Source organism: Parus major, chromosome 2, assembly GCF_001522545.3.
Source record: "Parus major isolate Abel chromosome 2, Parus_major1.1, whole genome shotgun sequence".
NCBI classification, from domain to species: Eukaryota; Metazoa; Chordata; class Aves; order Passeriformes; family Paridae; genus Parus; species Parus major.
Window position 1 is genome coordinate 39,081,513 of NC_031769.1, and position 16,567 is coordinate 39,098,079.

Here is a 16,567-nt window from a genome sequence, read left to right on the forward strand (position 1 = left end):
ATCCCTATCCTTCCCTGCCCTCGACAGGACTCGCTCCCCTATGCCTGGAGTTTCCCTGGGTTCCCGTCCCGTCCCTCCCGCTCCCCGCGGTGCCCCAGCGCCCCCCACCCGCCTCCGCTCCGCGGCCCGGCTACGGCGGCGCCCGCTCCGCCGGGGCGGGACCCCTTAAGCCAATGGCCTCCCCTCTTCTTGGCCCGCCGGCCAATCGCGAGCCGCCGTGCTGCGCAGTGGGCACCGCTTCCGCCCGGCACCGTTACCATGAGCACGGGGACGCCCCGGCTGGGCCCGCCCCGCAGGGCCCGACCCCAGCCCGGGGCAATAAAAACAGAAGTGGCCTGAATGGAGTCCAGGAGATTGTTTATTGCTTTTACCAACTTTCTGAAACGTTACAAAAGATATTTTTATTCTAGCAGTAATTAAAACAACACAAAGGCTGAATCTTTCACATTAAAGACAAGTCTGAGAGTTGTGTTTTCTGTATAAACTGAATATCAATTCTACAGTTGGAATAATGTTTTCATTTGCTTTGGATTTGTTTATAAAGTAAGAAAACGTCACTGTAATTAGAAAAGCAGTCATAAAAAATTCGAACCATACAGTATGCAATCACATTTCAAATAAAGAGTATTAAAATCAAAACTGCAGTTCAGCTGCAAAAGCTGAACCTGGAAGACACCTTTGCACAGGAGCATCAGTAACAATAGAAAGGAAATTACTAGAAATTATGTGTCCTTCCAATAAAATCATTTAGAAAAGTATCAATTTTCAAACTCATTCATTATTCCAAATAAATGTCAACAGATACTAAATCGAATATTAAAGAGTTTTTAGGTAAAGTTCAATGCCAACTACAAAGTCCTCTAAGTCTTCACTAAAAACATTATAAAATAAAATTGACAAACTTACTGAGCAGTTTGCTTTATTTATAGCACTACACTTATGCTGACTCAAAGCTGTGTGCATCTATAATCTTAAAATTTGCAATAAAATAAATTACTGTTGGTATAACAAAGTATTTCCCACATTTTACTGTACTTGATAATTTTGTCCTAGATGAGTAATTAAAACATTACTAATCATACGAAAGCAAAAAGAAAACTAAGCTGGCTGTGGTGCTCGCCTGACAGATTACATTTGTGAACTGAGAGTCATGAACCATGTACTTTATGATTTACAGAACCTATGTACAAGACAAACCCTTTAGAGCAGTGCAGGCTCTGCGGTGTGACACCCATTTGTTACAGAAATATTTCACAGCCTGTCGAACCTGCCTTTGCAAAGGGCACGAATTAGGAAGTGACCGTATAAGGACAGAGATGCAGGTGAAGCTAATGATAACTTATGGGAGAACTTATATTAAATGAAGAAAAAATGGCCAAGATACTTGGTTGAAAAATATTCCAAAAACATTAGGGCACCAAGTTCTACCCTGACAGGTTTATGATGACAAACTTGGCAATTTGGAACATTTCACTGAACAACTGTATAAAATAATATGATATAGCTGCAAAATTAATCTAGGAGGAAACTGTTGTTAACTTGGGCATATGTAAACAGAATGAAAAACGTGTCACTATAATACATACGAAAATAGTAAGAATGAGTTTTCTAGAATATAATTTAAACACAAAACTGCGTTTTAAATGATACATTTTAGATGATAATTTAAATGGAGTGGTCAAAATTAAGACCTACATTTAATGTAAACATTAATATTCATAAATAAATTAGAAAGAAAAGAAAAAAGGAAAAATAAGAGAAAAAAAAAAATGAAAGAGGGACTTCCTGAGGTGGCTCTGCAGCCAGGTACACAGTAGCACTAAGCTCCATTCCAGGAAACCAAGGCATCTATAAAAAGTGCAGGGTTGTTTATTTTCCTCTAAAACTGTTGGAATGGAAATCCATTGGCGTTGTTTTTACAGGGCTTAAGCCCTATGGAAAAAAAAAATCAGTGCTCAGCAATTATCACTGCTCTTTTGCATCCATTAAGGCAAAACACGTATCTACATACAATAAACTACATCCTTAGCTGTCTTATTTTAATACTCTGTGTGATTTTAAAGCAGAGAAGTTGTAAAATGAGCTGTGAATCACTTAATCATACATTAGCAACAGGGATTTATGCACTTAATACCAGAACGTCTGCTGTTCATATGGCAACAAAGTGCAAGTGTAACTATTGCCCAAGAACACTGGAACTAAAGATCACTGTCAACTGGTTTGCCAAGTCATGATATTTCTGTCACTGACTAAAATATCTACATAATTAAATAAATACTGTGATTAGACTTGTGGGGCTTTGGTTTTGTTTCCTTTCAACTTTACTCAAAATATACCCACTTCCTGTAATATTGACCAAAACTTAACCATTCTGAAGTAGAAGCCAAATGCAAGGTGTGCAGCATCATGGAACCCTGATTTCCAGCATTAAAGTGTCAGAAATCCAAGAGGCTTCTAGTAATTTTTTGGGTCTTTGGAAACTGTTGCAGGACTGTGAACACAAAGTATAAAATACTACTGAGAGGACAGAAGTACTGTATTGTGGATGAAGCTACATAAAATGCTCAAAACATCTCTTCCCTTCTTGATTCAGAGCAAGAGGTACTTAGTAGTCAACCACTGACATGCAGATAGTGGTGTTTGGGTTTTTTTTTAAATCATGTAGAAAGTTTTCAGAGACCATCTGTTGTAGCTTCATTGTCATCTCAGTTTGATCAGAGGGACCATGGGTTATTTTCTGAAAGAGCGCAAAGTCAAACTAAGGCACAAGCTACACTATTTATCTAAGAATGCAGGTCATTACACAGTATTGGTCAAACTGGTAATGCAGACCTCTCTTGCTTTGCCACTGACCTGAGCCCATTATGACAGTTTGGATACCATTATTCATATTGCTGTACACTACGATTTCCTTTCTTTAAACTGTCTTCTTGGAAATCAGTAAAATTAAAAAAGGAAAGGAAAAAAATGTTAAATAATTGTATTGCATTTAAAGGGAACAGTAACAGTCCATGTAATGTAAATATTTTTTTAATTGTTTCTATTTATTCTCACTGATTGCTTTATTTTTGTAATATACAATTACCCTCTCTACAGGTGACACTTGGCTGAAGAGCACCGAAATTCCACCTCAAGTGGCAGTTTCAGATAAAGTCTGCCCTCCTCCAGAATCAGCTCCTTTTGCAATTGTTGAGAATTTTATCATCACTTGGTCCATGGTAAAACTCCCAACTCCGCCAAAAGCAGAAGTAAACAAACAGCATCTTCTAATATTAAATGAGCACAGATTGTAATTAAAGCCATTGTAATGCATCCAGAAATGGCTAGTGGCAATTCAGAATGTAAAGAGATAATGCTGGAAATTAAAGCCCAAAAAAACTAAGACATAAGGCAAAAAAATATTAAGAATGGAAACTGTGTGGGTAAGTGATCAAGATTTTAATTTATATATAAAATTCTCATTATTTCAAATATTATAATGCTAAACACTAGAACTCAAAAATGTAAGTACAATAAATGTACTGACTGCATCTTTATCCATGGAGTCCCCAAAAAATCCCATTTACTTTAATAAATGAATATTTATTTTTTCAATTCATCTGACATGATAGAAATTTATACTAATTAAAATAAATAAAGTGTTTAAAAATAAGTTGGTGTGCTATCATATATGCCCTTTACAACAGAGAGGATCAGAACTGTACATACAAATACCACAAGCAATTAGTAATCCATAAAATAATACTGATCATAAACCTATTCCAGAATTGAGCTACAACTAATTTAATCAAATACACAGTAAATTAAAAAATTTATTAACCAAGAAATATATTTGATGAAGATATGAAATACTCTTAGAGCTGAGTAAATCAGACACTGAAAATCTATGGGAAAAAACATAAGCAAAAACAGGGAGAAAAGAATTCAAGAGCATTGACGTGGTAAGTACTTATAATTTCCTATAGACCAATTGCTGCCTGTAAACCCAATTTATATTGTGTAAACCTGGAGTGTCCAGAATGGCAAATACTGACTTGGGATTGTAACTACCATTACTGCATTCATACTGCTACTGGACAATAATGAAAACGCAAGGGAATTCAAAAAAACAAAGAAAGCAGCACACCAGGGAATTTAAATACATTTTAAGGCTTAACTAACCACCTGACTTAGGGCTCTAGGCCACTTCTGTAGAGTAGGAGAGAGAGAATCCAGAAAACACTAACATGGAGTGGAGACATAAAACACAGTAGTTCTTGTCAACAGCACAGTAACATTTGTTCTATGAAACCACAAAAGAAGTATACCCTGCAAAAACAAACACTAATTGCCTGCATGGAAAACAAAACTTCTGTAGCGTACATTATAAACAGAGGTATTGCAAAATTTTAAGCAATGTGGACCAGTAATCATCAGCAAAAGCTGATGTAACTTTTATGCACATATTGATTATTGAAAATAATAAGCATTCATTACAGTCTTCCTATTTAAAAATGAAAATAGAATTTCCAATAAAATAAATAGCTGAAGTGTGATTACCACTCATCTTATTTGCTGGAAAAATCTTCACATTATGCAAGCATATCTACAGTGCCCTAAACAATGGCAGAAATTAAATACATGTTGCTCCTTAAACTGGAAATCACACTTCCATGGCATAATATCCTACAGTGATATATATACACACAAATACACACAATTCCCATTGGTTCCATTCTATAAAGATGTTTCAGCATCCACATATCTCACAACATGTGAATTTTCCACTTCTATTTTCACACTTTCTGGTTTTTCAGGGCTGTTTGAAAACAAAGAAGAAAATATAAGGTCTGGCTCACTTTAGGAATGATTAAATTTCAAACGTTTTATACTTCACAATGAACACAAAGTTTTTACGTAAGGATGATGTATGATGATGTATTATGACATGACATTTCTATTACATTTTAGTAATTGTTAAATACTATTCACAGGAACAGTACAAACTTGAAAGAGAAAACCAATATCTCGTTCATAAATACATGTTCAATTCCACTGCTTTGATTTGAAACTGTTCATGAAAAACGTCTTTAAAAACAAACCAACCAACCAAGCTCCAATACAGCCTGCAAAACTCTATACGTAAAAATACTCAAAAATACGTAACAAGCAGTATTATTAATACTTCTATATTCTTAGGCAGGGAAACCATTTGTTCAAAAGAATGGGAGGACATTTCCATTTGATTAAAACCACACTTCCAACAACAGCAGAGGACATTAAGAAACCTGTGCAAGTGTCCATTAAGTGAAGCAGAAGACCCTAAAGGCAAGTAAGTGGCACCTGAACAACTGACACTCCAAGGGACACCAACACTGAACTGTGCCTAACTGAAGGACAATAAGCAATGTCCCAAGATAGTTGGAAGTCACTAGAAGATGAAATGGAACAGTATAAGAGAGGGAGGATAAGTTTCAAAAGAGATGATACCTCTGTATAGTTGCTCTTTAAGGAAAAAAAAAATATTAGAAATTCATGCAAAGAGAAAAATTCTGTATCTCCTTAGAAAATACAAGTGGTACTGGGACTCCACGGAGTCTGTAAACTACAATAAATGGCTGAGGTAGACAGAAAAGGCAACCTGGATCAATTCAGAAAAGGAAAAAAAAATAGAAATTTATCTTTTAAAAAATATATTATTTTTAATAAATCATGCCAACCCACAAAATATGTCATCTGGAGTTATAAAAGACACACCTCCTTTGAACTGCATTAGTATTTGAATATAAATCTGAAAACAGCAGTGCCTACAGAACCACTTTTACCACAGCACTAAATGTCTGTCTGTACCACCAGATGAAGACAGTTATGCAGAAAAACCTTAGTAGAACTGAAATGAGTAATTTACTGGAAATTACTTTTGAATGACCAGAAATGACACCTCTGAATCTCAACAGGATGCAAAGAAAGTGTAGCAAATACCTCAAAACAACAACCAATTGATTTAAGGCTCAGGAAGTCTGCCTTTCAACATTTTCCAGATTAAAGTAATATCAGATTGCCTGTTAAAAAGCTGCTTTCTGGCACCATTGGTTTTTATTTTCCATTTATAGTTTTACCAAGTTTCCTACCAAGATGCATTTTTTACTGTATTAAGCTCAAGCAGGGTATGTTACGGAATCCAAGGGAAATGTCTTAGAGCAAAATGCAGTAAATAGATGGAATAATGAATACAAGGCTAAGCAAAACAAAAAACACTGCAAATTGGTCAGAAGCCTGATTTTCTAGAATTGCATATAATTCCACACTAACTTAACCTACTCGGAAAACAGGAAAGTGGGAGATGAAACAGTACTAACTAATAACTGCCTGAAAACCAAACCTAAACATCTTAATTCTTCTGGAAAAAGAAATACAGGCTTTCAAAATATGTCTCCTAAAGCCTTAAACACCCAATGGCTATCAGATAATGCACTAGAATCATCCACAAATTCTGTAATGGCCTTTTGAGAATCTAGAATTTAAGAAAGAAAAAAATCTATTAAATAAGGAAGGTATACTGACACACATACTCTCTTATCTCTTTAATACCTCTATTAATTGTCTTCTTGATGGTTTTGCTCATGTGGTACTCAAGTTTTTGAAATGTTTTAATTAAACATGTGCTTAACATTTTTTAAATGTTTAAACAATACAGACTAGACATTCACTGGAAATGATGCCTGCACTCATGAGTCTCTTAAGCTTTTCCAATATACCTCAAAGTTCTTTCGGTCTCCTTTACCCTTTGGTTGACCTGCTGTCTGGCCAAAACAAAGCATATTTCCATGCCTAGTTTGGAGCAATATGAATAGACAGATGGTATACAAGTGCTAAGTCACTACTAGTGTTTCCAGCAGTACCTGAGATGGGCTTGGACAGAGCCATGAACAGAGTAGGAACACGCCAGCCCTGGACAGAGCATGAACACTCCCTCCTTACTATGAACACTTCTACTGAGATGTAATTTTATACAAAACCTGACAATTCTGTGTTTCTGAAATATGCCTTCCTCTGACAGAACTGGCTAAAAGGGATCAACCAATAGTAGATGTACACAACAGACAACAGGATTGCTTAGGTTTAGTTTTCTGAGGCAAACATGCCCATTCTCCCCTTTCCTACATAAAAACTACTAAGCTATAGCTGCATGGATGTGGAGCAGTCCACAGATACCAGTCCCTATAAATTACAAGCCTTTCAGGAAAGCAGGGGATATTCTGCATAAATATTCATGTTTTGGCTTGTTTCCCTAGACAGATTCAGCCAGACAGTAAAGAAATTAGGATAGAACAGCAGAGTGATTCATCACACTCAGCCTTTATTCTTTGATGGGGAGCTCACAGAGGAGAAAGACTACTGGCCAGCATAGAAGATGCATGTCATCTCAGAGGGAATGTTCACAGTCTGAGGACCCATAATCTGTCCATGGACGTCATTCAAGTACATTTCATATTCAGTGAATATAGTATTTGAGACAGGTTTAATTTTTAGATATTAAAAATCAGTCAAGGAAAAGCAATCCAAGCAATGCACTCACCCACAAAAACAGGGCAGATCCTAGAGCAGTACAAAGCAACAATGAAAGTGCTGGACTTACCTTTTATTCCCAGTGGAATTTGTATTATTGAGGATCAAACCACTCCCATGCTCATGTACACTCTAGTATTTAGAAATCCTAAGCTCATCAGAGTAGTAAACACTTGTATTAAATAAATAAATTGTAATTTTAAAATTACTATTTAAAATAATGCATTTAATAAAAGAGTAATAAAATAATTCCTTATAGAAACTGATAAACTTCAGAGTAAAGAGAAAAAATTAAATTCAAGTTCTTCTAAAGTAAGAAGTCAGTAACTCAGATTTATGAACCACATATACACATATTTTAAGATACATTTCAATAAATACAAGTACAGCTGCTAAACACAAGACAATAGTTAGAAAAGGCGTGAGTAATTATAGCTACCTCAGGTTAGCTCTGGTTACTTTGGCATTCTCAGTACTCATGGCAAGAGCCTTCCACTGTGCAGTTTTGGCCATTTCGTCTGATATGTTTACAACTGAGGGATCAATGCTAAAGAACAAACATACTTTCTGGTTAGTATTCAGTTCCTTGCAACACTGCTATACTTACTGTCACTCATCATTTACATCAGTTGTGCCTTCTTTCAATATTTACACAGCCACAAATTGAGTTATCTCCTAAAAGTCATCTCTTAAATGTATACTTCAACAAAAACCTGAAAATTTAACTCACTAGCACTATCTTAACTACATAGCATCTCAAAACAGTTTTTCACATAAATACCAGTAGGAAATTGAGAATACTTGAAAGGTAACCCATACCTAATTTCAGAAAATTATTTTGCATGCCCAGAAATAATGAATTGAATCACACTCTTGTGCTAAGGCTTTTATGAATCAGTTAATCTAAGAGTCTTCTAGGAAATAATCAAGGACAAAAGAGCACAGGTTAATAAAATTTTTAAAAAACAGGTGATATTTGAAACTATTGAAAATCTAGAAATTTCAATTATCTTGACAGATTTTTTTTTGTCCTCTAAAGCCTTATTAGATATTTTGCAAGGTTCTTTTGCCAGATCATCCCCCTCCCAAGTGCTGCAGAAGTTTACCCTCACAGATGGTGAAATTTTAAAGCCTATTTCCGTTTTTGTCCTACACACAGTTACATATTATAGTTACAGCAAACTTAGGTGTTGCCTGTAGGTCTGTTTTCTCTTCTGTTCTATATGTAAGCTTCAGAATCTACCCCAGGTCATCTGTAAGTTTTTCAAATGACAGAAAAAACTTTCAAAGCCATTTTTCCTCAGGGATCCCCAGAAGACATATAAGGCAGCATAATACATACTAAACACACGCACACAGTTGATGAAATCACAGCTTTATGGTGAGAGCAATTAGCAACTCAAATGTTTTTTTAAAAAGCTTTAGCATTTTCATTAGAGTTCCTTAAGACTTATTAAGCCTGCTCTCACAATAGACAACAGCACTCAGCAGGAATATCTGTCTCATCCAAATTTCTGTCTGTTCCCAACTCTCATCAGTGCATGCCTGGTACTACCCTAGATCCATAGGAAGGCAAATTTTAACCTAGGAACCATTAGTCTTAGAGAGGAAAAGAAAACTTTTAAGATGTTTATCTGTCACATCTTCAGGTTGTGTTAGAACAGTTGGGAATACCTGACAACTCAGCTAAATATAACCCCAGTAAGGGAGACACCAGCTGAGACAAAATGCCTACCCCAAAGCTGAAAGAGTTTCCATAACTGAAATTCCAGTACTTTCTTTTCTGGAACATTTATCTAACGTTTATGTTCAGAAAATAACCTTTTAAAATAAAAAGGGTTGCCTGGAAAACAGGTTCTTTGTACCACAGAAATGATGACTTTAGCCCTCACTTAGGTAAACCAAATAATTACACACTTAGATTTCTTCTGAAAAAACCCAAGTGGCTGGCAAACACATGGCTCAACTGATGCTATTAGTTGCTTAATGCTCAGTATTTCATGCACAGTAGCACACAAGTATTCCATAGAAACTGACCAAGGACGCTTCTTCACCTTTAGTGCAGCTGGTCGAAATTGAGTCATCTGATCTGTTCAAGATGGTCATGTAAATTTATAATTAAGATGCAGTTTTAAAGAACAACACAATATAGAAATACTAATGTAGCACCATGAGATATATCTTCATATTTCCTAATCACAGCTAAGTTACTAGCTTGGGGGGAAAAATTTATTTCAACTCATACACAACCAACTTAATATAAAGCAAATTACAGCCTCTGATGAAAGAGCTTTTAAACACATGCATTATTTTTTACCTGTACTTTAGGGCTTTTACAGGAAAATCCAAATTTGCTTCTCCATATGCAAGGTGTACACTGTCATTTTCTGAAAACATTCTCTCTGCTTCCTGTAAATTCCAAGTAAGAAGTTTGTCAAATTAATCATGTAGCAGAGAGCACAGTAGTATCCCAAGTTATTCAGTTATCTCAAGTCATTCTAGTTATATGACAGGTATTCCAAAGAGGTAAGAGGCACTTCTGTGTAGGTATCACAGCTGAATGCAGGAGACAGAGCTTAAGACCTTTCCTCTTAGAAGTGTTTTATTAAGGAAGGGGACATGGGAGACTGGGGAAGGAGGATGTTACAAGCTTTGCAAGGAGTTCATCTAGGTGGTGTACAGTGAGGCAGGACTTTTATGGAGAAGTTACAGAAGCTACATTACTGCATTATAGGTAACTAGCACTTAAGCTGAATGACTGCTCCACAAACACCCAGGGCAAAATGTCCCTGATATTATGAACACTCTTGTGATTAATTTAAGCAGAATTAAGAAATCCTACTCCATCACTTCCCTCTCCTTCTTTCTCTGCATTTTCTTGTAATCTGAAGGACAAAAAACCCAACATATTTGTACTAATAGCTGCTTTTTTTTACTTTGCTTGAAAATTTTGATCACAAATAAGAACCATAGTTCATAAGAGCATAACTGAAACACTTAATTTGTTAACCACCAGCATCTGTTCTGCTAGTAAAGAACTTCATCTCATTAGTGAAGAATTTCAAAATGTGTATCAAGTATATAAGGTCATATGCTTAGGTCACATAAAATTCTTTTAAATTGCATAAGGTATTTCCTAGAAATTTACAACATGCTCAGTTTCATTGTTTCCACACCTACTTCTTTCTCTTTTATCTTTTCGTCATCTTCTGTCTTCTTTTTACTTTCTGGCATAAGATCATCAAGCCAGCTAAGCTCTCTTTTGGTGAAACATAAATCCATGAGTTTGCGAATGAACACTAATGCTAGAACCTAAAGGGAACCACAGACAAAATACTTCATATTAAACTATTCAAATGAACAAAAATCCACAAACACTTTGAGAACACTCAAACTGTAACTGAAGCTTTTTTCTAGTATTAGATTTTATCGTACCCCAAAGATAAATAATTTCCACTTTCAATAGCTAATCACAACTGAATTGCTTTTTGTTTCTTTCCCACTCCCTCCTTTTTTAAAGGCAGCAAACATCTTCTGAAGAGATGCTGAGTAATACTGTAGTAGTCTTGCACAAAAATTATTAACTGGCAAACTAGAAAACTTACCATCATGGGGAAAACAACAGCAGCTGCAGAGGCTTTAATCACCCACAACAGAACTAGACAAGTGAGCTGAACAACTGTAAAGATATGGACCTTCCAGAGTGGCACATAACGTAGATAAATCAGGTCAGGCTGATGTTTGGCAGGCATTCCAAACAGTTTTATACGATCAAAAAACTGCATGGAAAATAAAATCATTCTTCAGTTAATTATTTTTTGCCTCTCCTGAAGAAAAAAATCCTTTTTAGGGGGCTACAGAATTGTAATATAATCCCAAATAAAATACTAATGAAAGACAGTGAACATTCAAGGGGGTGGAAATAGGGGTTGCTTCGCAGGGATTTTCTTTCCCCCTCCCTCAACAAAAAAGTAAAAAATTCCAGAATATTTCAGAAAATTTGTTTCTTAGGTACACTACTGAAAGAATAAATAAAAGAGAACTGACAAGTGAAGACAATATTGTAAGAACCAATACCCGAATATGGTGCTCAGGAAATTATCCTACATGCTATTCAGACAATATGGTACAACTTTATTTTAGCTCACATAATGTAGGGTGTTACAGTTTCCTTTTCATTCAGTGTTAAACAAAAGCAAACCACTCATTAAAATCAGACTTTACCTGAATGCCTTTTAATGAAGATACTCCCATGTAAAGAAAGACACCATACAGAACTGGCATTGGAATAAACTAGGGAGGGAAAAACACCTACAGTTAAAAGTGGTATCAACATGACATAAGAGAGCAGTCCGTAACAGTGAAAGGCACAGACCAAGCTATTTTTCACTTTATATTTTACTTAAGTGAAATGGGGGCCTCTATTTAAAAGAATACATATGTATCATTGAGCAGCAAAATAATCTAGAACAAGGCTATCACCAAGATAAAAAAGTAATTCTGCATTGACTGCCCATTCTTTCAATTTTGTAGGTTGTAACCAAAATTTCTACTCATGCTAAATATAGTGCTTTATATTGCTATTTGATAGGAACTAAGTCAAGACTACTGTATTCTGTACAACTTCATGAAATTGTAGTATTAAGTTTTCCTTTTGAACACTTGCATATCTGGAGCAGACAATACAAAACCCTCACGATACCTACTGAGCTATAAAAATCTGCTAATCATTCATTTTGCTCCAGGAAGAAGAAAACTTTAAAGCTTATTAAACATAATGTTTATAATAATTTAAATTATAAGATATAATAGACAGCTTATATAATTTTGTACAGTGTAACTTTATATTTTTATATAATTTAAAGTTTATTAAGATAATGAAGTTGTCCACTGATTTCAATGGCACTTGCAGTGAAGACTTCTTTGCTCTTGAATTCATTAAGCAGCCAAGTAAAGGACAGCCAAGACACAATGTGAAATCTTAATAAAAACTTCTGCTATCAAGACTGAACAAAAACCTTTATTTAAACAGTGTGAAATAAAACTATGCCTTAGGGATTCATCTGTGTGTGTGTGTGTTGTGTGTGTGGCTAGTGTCTTCACTGTAAATTCTGTACTTCGATATAGTATCTTCTACTGCATTAAATCAGTATAAATCCACACATGGAACAAAAGCACAGCAACTGGCAGATGCAAGTCTTTGTTCTCCTTATTTCTTTTGAACAATAACAGTCATTCACACTGATAAAGTAAACCATTTCTTAAAGAGCAAAGAGCAATAATTCCATTCCAATTACCCTGGGTCGATAGAACAAAAAAGTTTTTGTTTCTAAGAAAAAAAAGTTAAAATATGTGGTTTAAAACACTTTGCTTCAGCAACCAGCACTTTTCATTTCTTCTTTTGAGCAACAATAGATCTATTTCAGTGTTTCTGCTTTTGATTCAGATTATTCACATTATACAACAGAGCTCTTGGTAACATTTTAATGAGAGATTGTCAAATCTGAATATTAATTTTAGTAACTGCTATGGCCTTATTCTTTTCAGACCTTTATACTCTTTAATACTCATACAAATGGTCAACTATTTAAAATTTATAAAACATAACTACTTATTAAACTATAGCTGCATGTTTATAGGATTATTCTTTCCCATTATCTAAATTAGAGAAGTTACATTTCTTATGAAATTACTGGAGATCTGTCTTTGTTTCAACAGATTTTTACAAAGTTCTTTAGCAACACCAGCAGTTATGCAATATCTGTGTTTCTGGCAACAAAAAGATAAGTTATTTCATTTCTCCTTTTAACTACTGGATTTGAAACAACAAAGCAGAACCTGAACAGATTTTAATACATCTGAGCAAAAAACCAACTGAACTAAGCAATTTTCTTCCAATAGAGGCTTTGAAAGGTCACTCTGAACATAAATTAAGAGATAAAGTGTAATCTGATGCTACAACTCAGCCTGCTTAATCACCATTACACTGTGATGATGCATAAAATAATCTTGACACTAAAAATCACATGAAGTTTAGTAAGCTAAAGAATAAGAAGTGAAAAATGCTATTTCTCCCTTTTAAAGCAATGTTTCCGTTCCTTCTGCTACACTATATTACTTCTACTCAACTTCTTTATCACAATCTTTTTCTCTCTTCATTGATGCACTCACATAAAAACTGCAGTTTTTAGGTAACATGTAACCAAGAAACTAAAAAAGAGCTGACCAGAAAATCAGGTAACACAGGAAAAGGTTGCCTTCTTCACTTCTCACTACATTCCTAGCTTTCTCAGATTTCATTCTTTTGCATCCTTCCATATTGCTTCTATTCAACTAACATCTGTTGCTAAAAAAGCAATTTGAGATCAAGTCCAGGCATATCTTACTTAACATAACAGAACTTTCCCTCATTATGAAATGTTAAATCACAACATCAAAATCAAAAGCATTAAGAAAATATTTTGGAAAAAACTTTTACCTTTAACACAGAGGTCATGGACACTGACATCCCCATCAGCACAAAAATCATCAATCCTGTCACTCTCTGCTCCCGGATCCCCAAAAACTTTGGCTGTTCTCCAGGTGCTGAGCATTCAGATTCAACTTTCAGGCTGTTAACATGACTTATAGACAGGACAGTTGCAGCAACATACCACGGTAAGCCCATGAGAGAACATATTCCCAACATAATACCAACCATGAGCAGGTCAAGATGATAACCACAGCCTTTCTGTAAAATTAAGCAGACAAATAACTTGAAAAACTTTCTACTTATATGATATCATATTTCTAACTCAGCAGGTGAAATAACCTACAACTACAAAAGTCAGATACTTTGAGAGTATCCACAAAAGTATATTTGTTCTTGATTAGTCAAATTATACACATATTTAGCAGCTGATGGTAATTTCACAAATTTGCAGAATTAATTTGATTTCAAGTAAATCTGACTTACACAACATTAGACTTCTTTAAAAATTACTTTTACCTTCAGTTTATGCTCTTTCCTGTTTATAATAACGGCTGTAATTTGTTGATCCATGAAAATAAGAATGGTACAGAGTAAAGCAGGAAGAGCAGCAATCAAGAGTGTCCACCAAGGATTGCCTCCAAGAGGATCTATGAACCATCCTCGGTCTTTTCGGGTGGGCTGAAAGTGAAAAAAAACCAACCCATCAACAATGAGAATTAAATGACTAAAACAGAATGCAGATTTTATCACTACAGTTTCAATGCATAACAGATCAGTCTCTTAAATATACATTTAGGTTGTTATCCAATGCTTTGACCAAAAGATTGATTTAGCTGTTACAGGTGAACATGACATTTATATGGAAAAAATTAAAACAAATCCATTCAATTTTTCAGAATATCAATTGCACATTTGCACAAAAGAATACTGCCCTTTTTCCATAATTTCATCTGTCAGATGAGACATACATCCAAAACAGAAAAGAGAAACTACTTGATCAACTACATTGTAATCAAAAAAGAGAAATTTCTGTTTCTATATAACTCGATTGTTCTATTGTTCATAAAACTGCAAGTATTTTAAAAGTTATGTTTTTCAAAAGGTTTTGTGTCTTACTTCAAACTTCTCTGGAACCTGAAGCTTAGGAGAAGGTACTCCTACAAGATAGTCAATCAAAACCATGATTACTATGGTCAGAAATACTGCGAAGTCACTGATGGTGGAACGCACCTATTAAAAAAAAATACTTGTGTTAAGTCGTACTTTTTCACCATTATAATTTGCATGTGTAGAAAGATGATTTTTCTCCCCTATAAAAAGTGAAATTTATTTATATTATACAACATCACTGAACATTACCTGTTTTTAATTGTTACTTTAAAATTTAAGCTGCCTGCCAGCATAGTATGAAGTTGCAGAAGACAAGTATTTTGTACAGCTGTTCACTCATTTAGAAGTGGTCTACTGCAAGAGGCAAATTACTTCAAACAACTCCATCATCTTCCTTCTCCCCTCAATGCCATTACAAGGCTCAGCCATCACAGCTAGTCCCTGATACCTTAGGTCAGTAATATTCATACATTTCATGTTTTAATCAATACGAGGTGGATGATTTGCAATAATTCATATTATCAAAGATAACTTTATTAAACATTAGGAAGACATTACAGGGATGAGCTGAGGTCTATAGTAGATCTAACCACTTCATTTTGCCTAGCAGAAATTACATATATCAGTCTAAAAAGAATCATCACATTGGCATCTGTTAGTAGTAATCCCCTGAGGAACCACTAAAAACCCAACAGACAGTAGTTTGGGGAAAGCAACTAGTTGTTTTGTATGGCTAGGTGAGGAGAAGAGCAGCAATATTCTACTAATATCTACTAATGATACCTGGCAACACTGATTAATGTGGGGAGATGGACTGCTTAGGTTTTCCAAAATTTAGAATATCTTGCTGTAACTCTACAAAATATATAGAAAATATATAGAAAATATAAAAATATAGAATAAACACCAAATTTTCTGCAGATGATTTCTTTCCTCAAATGTTCTAAATTTCATAATTATTAGCTGACTTTTGGGTTTTAATTTCCTTTTCTGTCTTAAAAGAAATCTCTCAAGACAGAACTCAAATGTATTAAATTATACCAAGGTATGTATTGAAAGGTAACAACAGTCTAGTCTCTAATCAGAATTACCTTAGTTGGGAAATAGCGTTTGGTCTTGAATTTCTTAAGGAAAGAGGAGAGGAAAAATGTTGCAAAAAACAGTATGACAGACCAGAAGAGAACATCTGGAATATATGGTCCATGATGGCCACAAGCTGATCCACGAAAGACACCATGATATTCTAAACATTCCTGCAAAGACAAAAACTCTTCATGTGTCTATGTTTTATTCATTCACCAAGCTTCCAACTTTTCTATATAAAACACATTTGAGAATCAAGTTCATAATTCCAAAAAAGGGTTCCCTCCTCCATCACTACTTCACCATGAAAAAGCCAGACATTTGTGCTGTCTTTTCCAGAAAAGCTACAGTAGC

At 35.0% G+C, this 16,567-nt stretch overlaps 1 protein-coding gene across 6 annotated transcripts in view; it reads right to left on the reverse strand.

The window, feature by feature from the left end:
• The window catches only part of SLC4A7 (solute carrier family 4 member 7), a 97,834-nt gene that overhangs the window by 4,514 nt on the left and 76,753 nt on the right, over positions 1–16,567 (reverse strand). For 4 of the 6 annotated variants that reach the window (XM_015618366.1, XM_015618363.1, XM_015618371.1 and 1 more), the window contains 10 exons: positions 16,222–16,383; positions 15,137–15,250; positions 14,537–14,698; positions 14,027–14,278; positions 11,773–11,841; positions 11,154–11,327; positions 10,729–10,860; positions 9,866–9,957; positions 7,988–8,095; positions 341–4,798 (listed from right to left, as the gene is read on the reverse strand). In XM_015618366.1, coding sequence (XP_015473852.1) covers positions 4,717–4,798; positions 7,988–8,095; positions 9,866–9,957; positions 10,729–10,860; positions 11,154–11,327; positions 11,773–11,841; positions 14,027–14,278; positions 14,537–14,698; positions 15,137–15,250; positions 16,222–16,383 — 1,347 coding nt within the window. In that variant the 3' untranslated portion in view covers positions 341–4,716. The other 2 variants (XM_033511911.1, XM_033511912.1) reach the window with 2 other exon arrangements.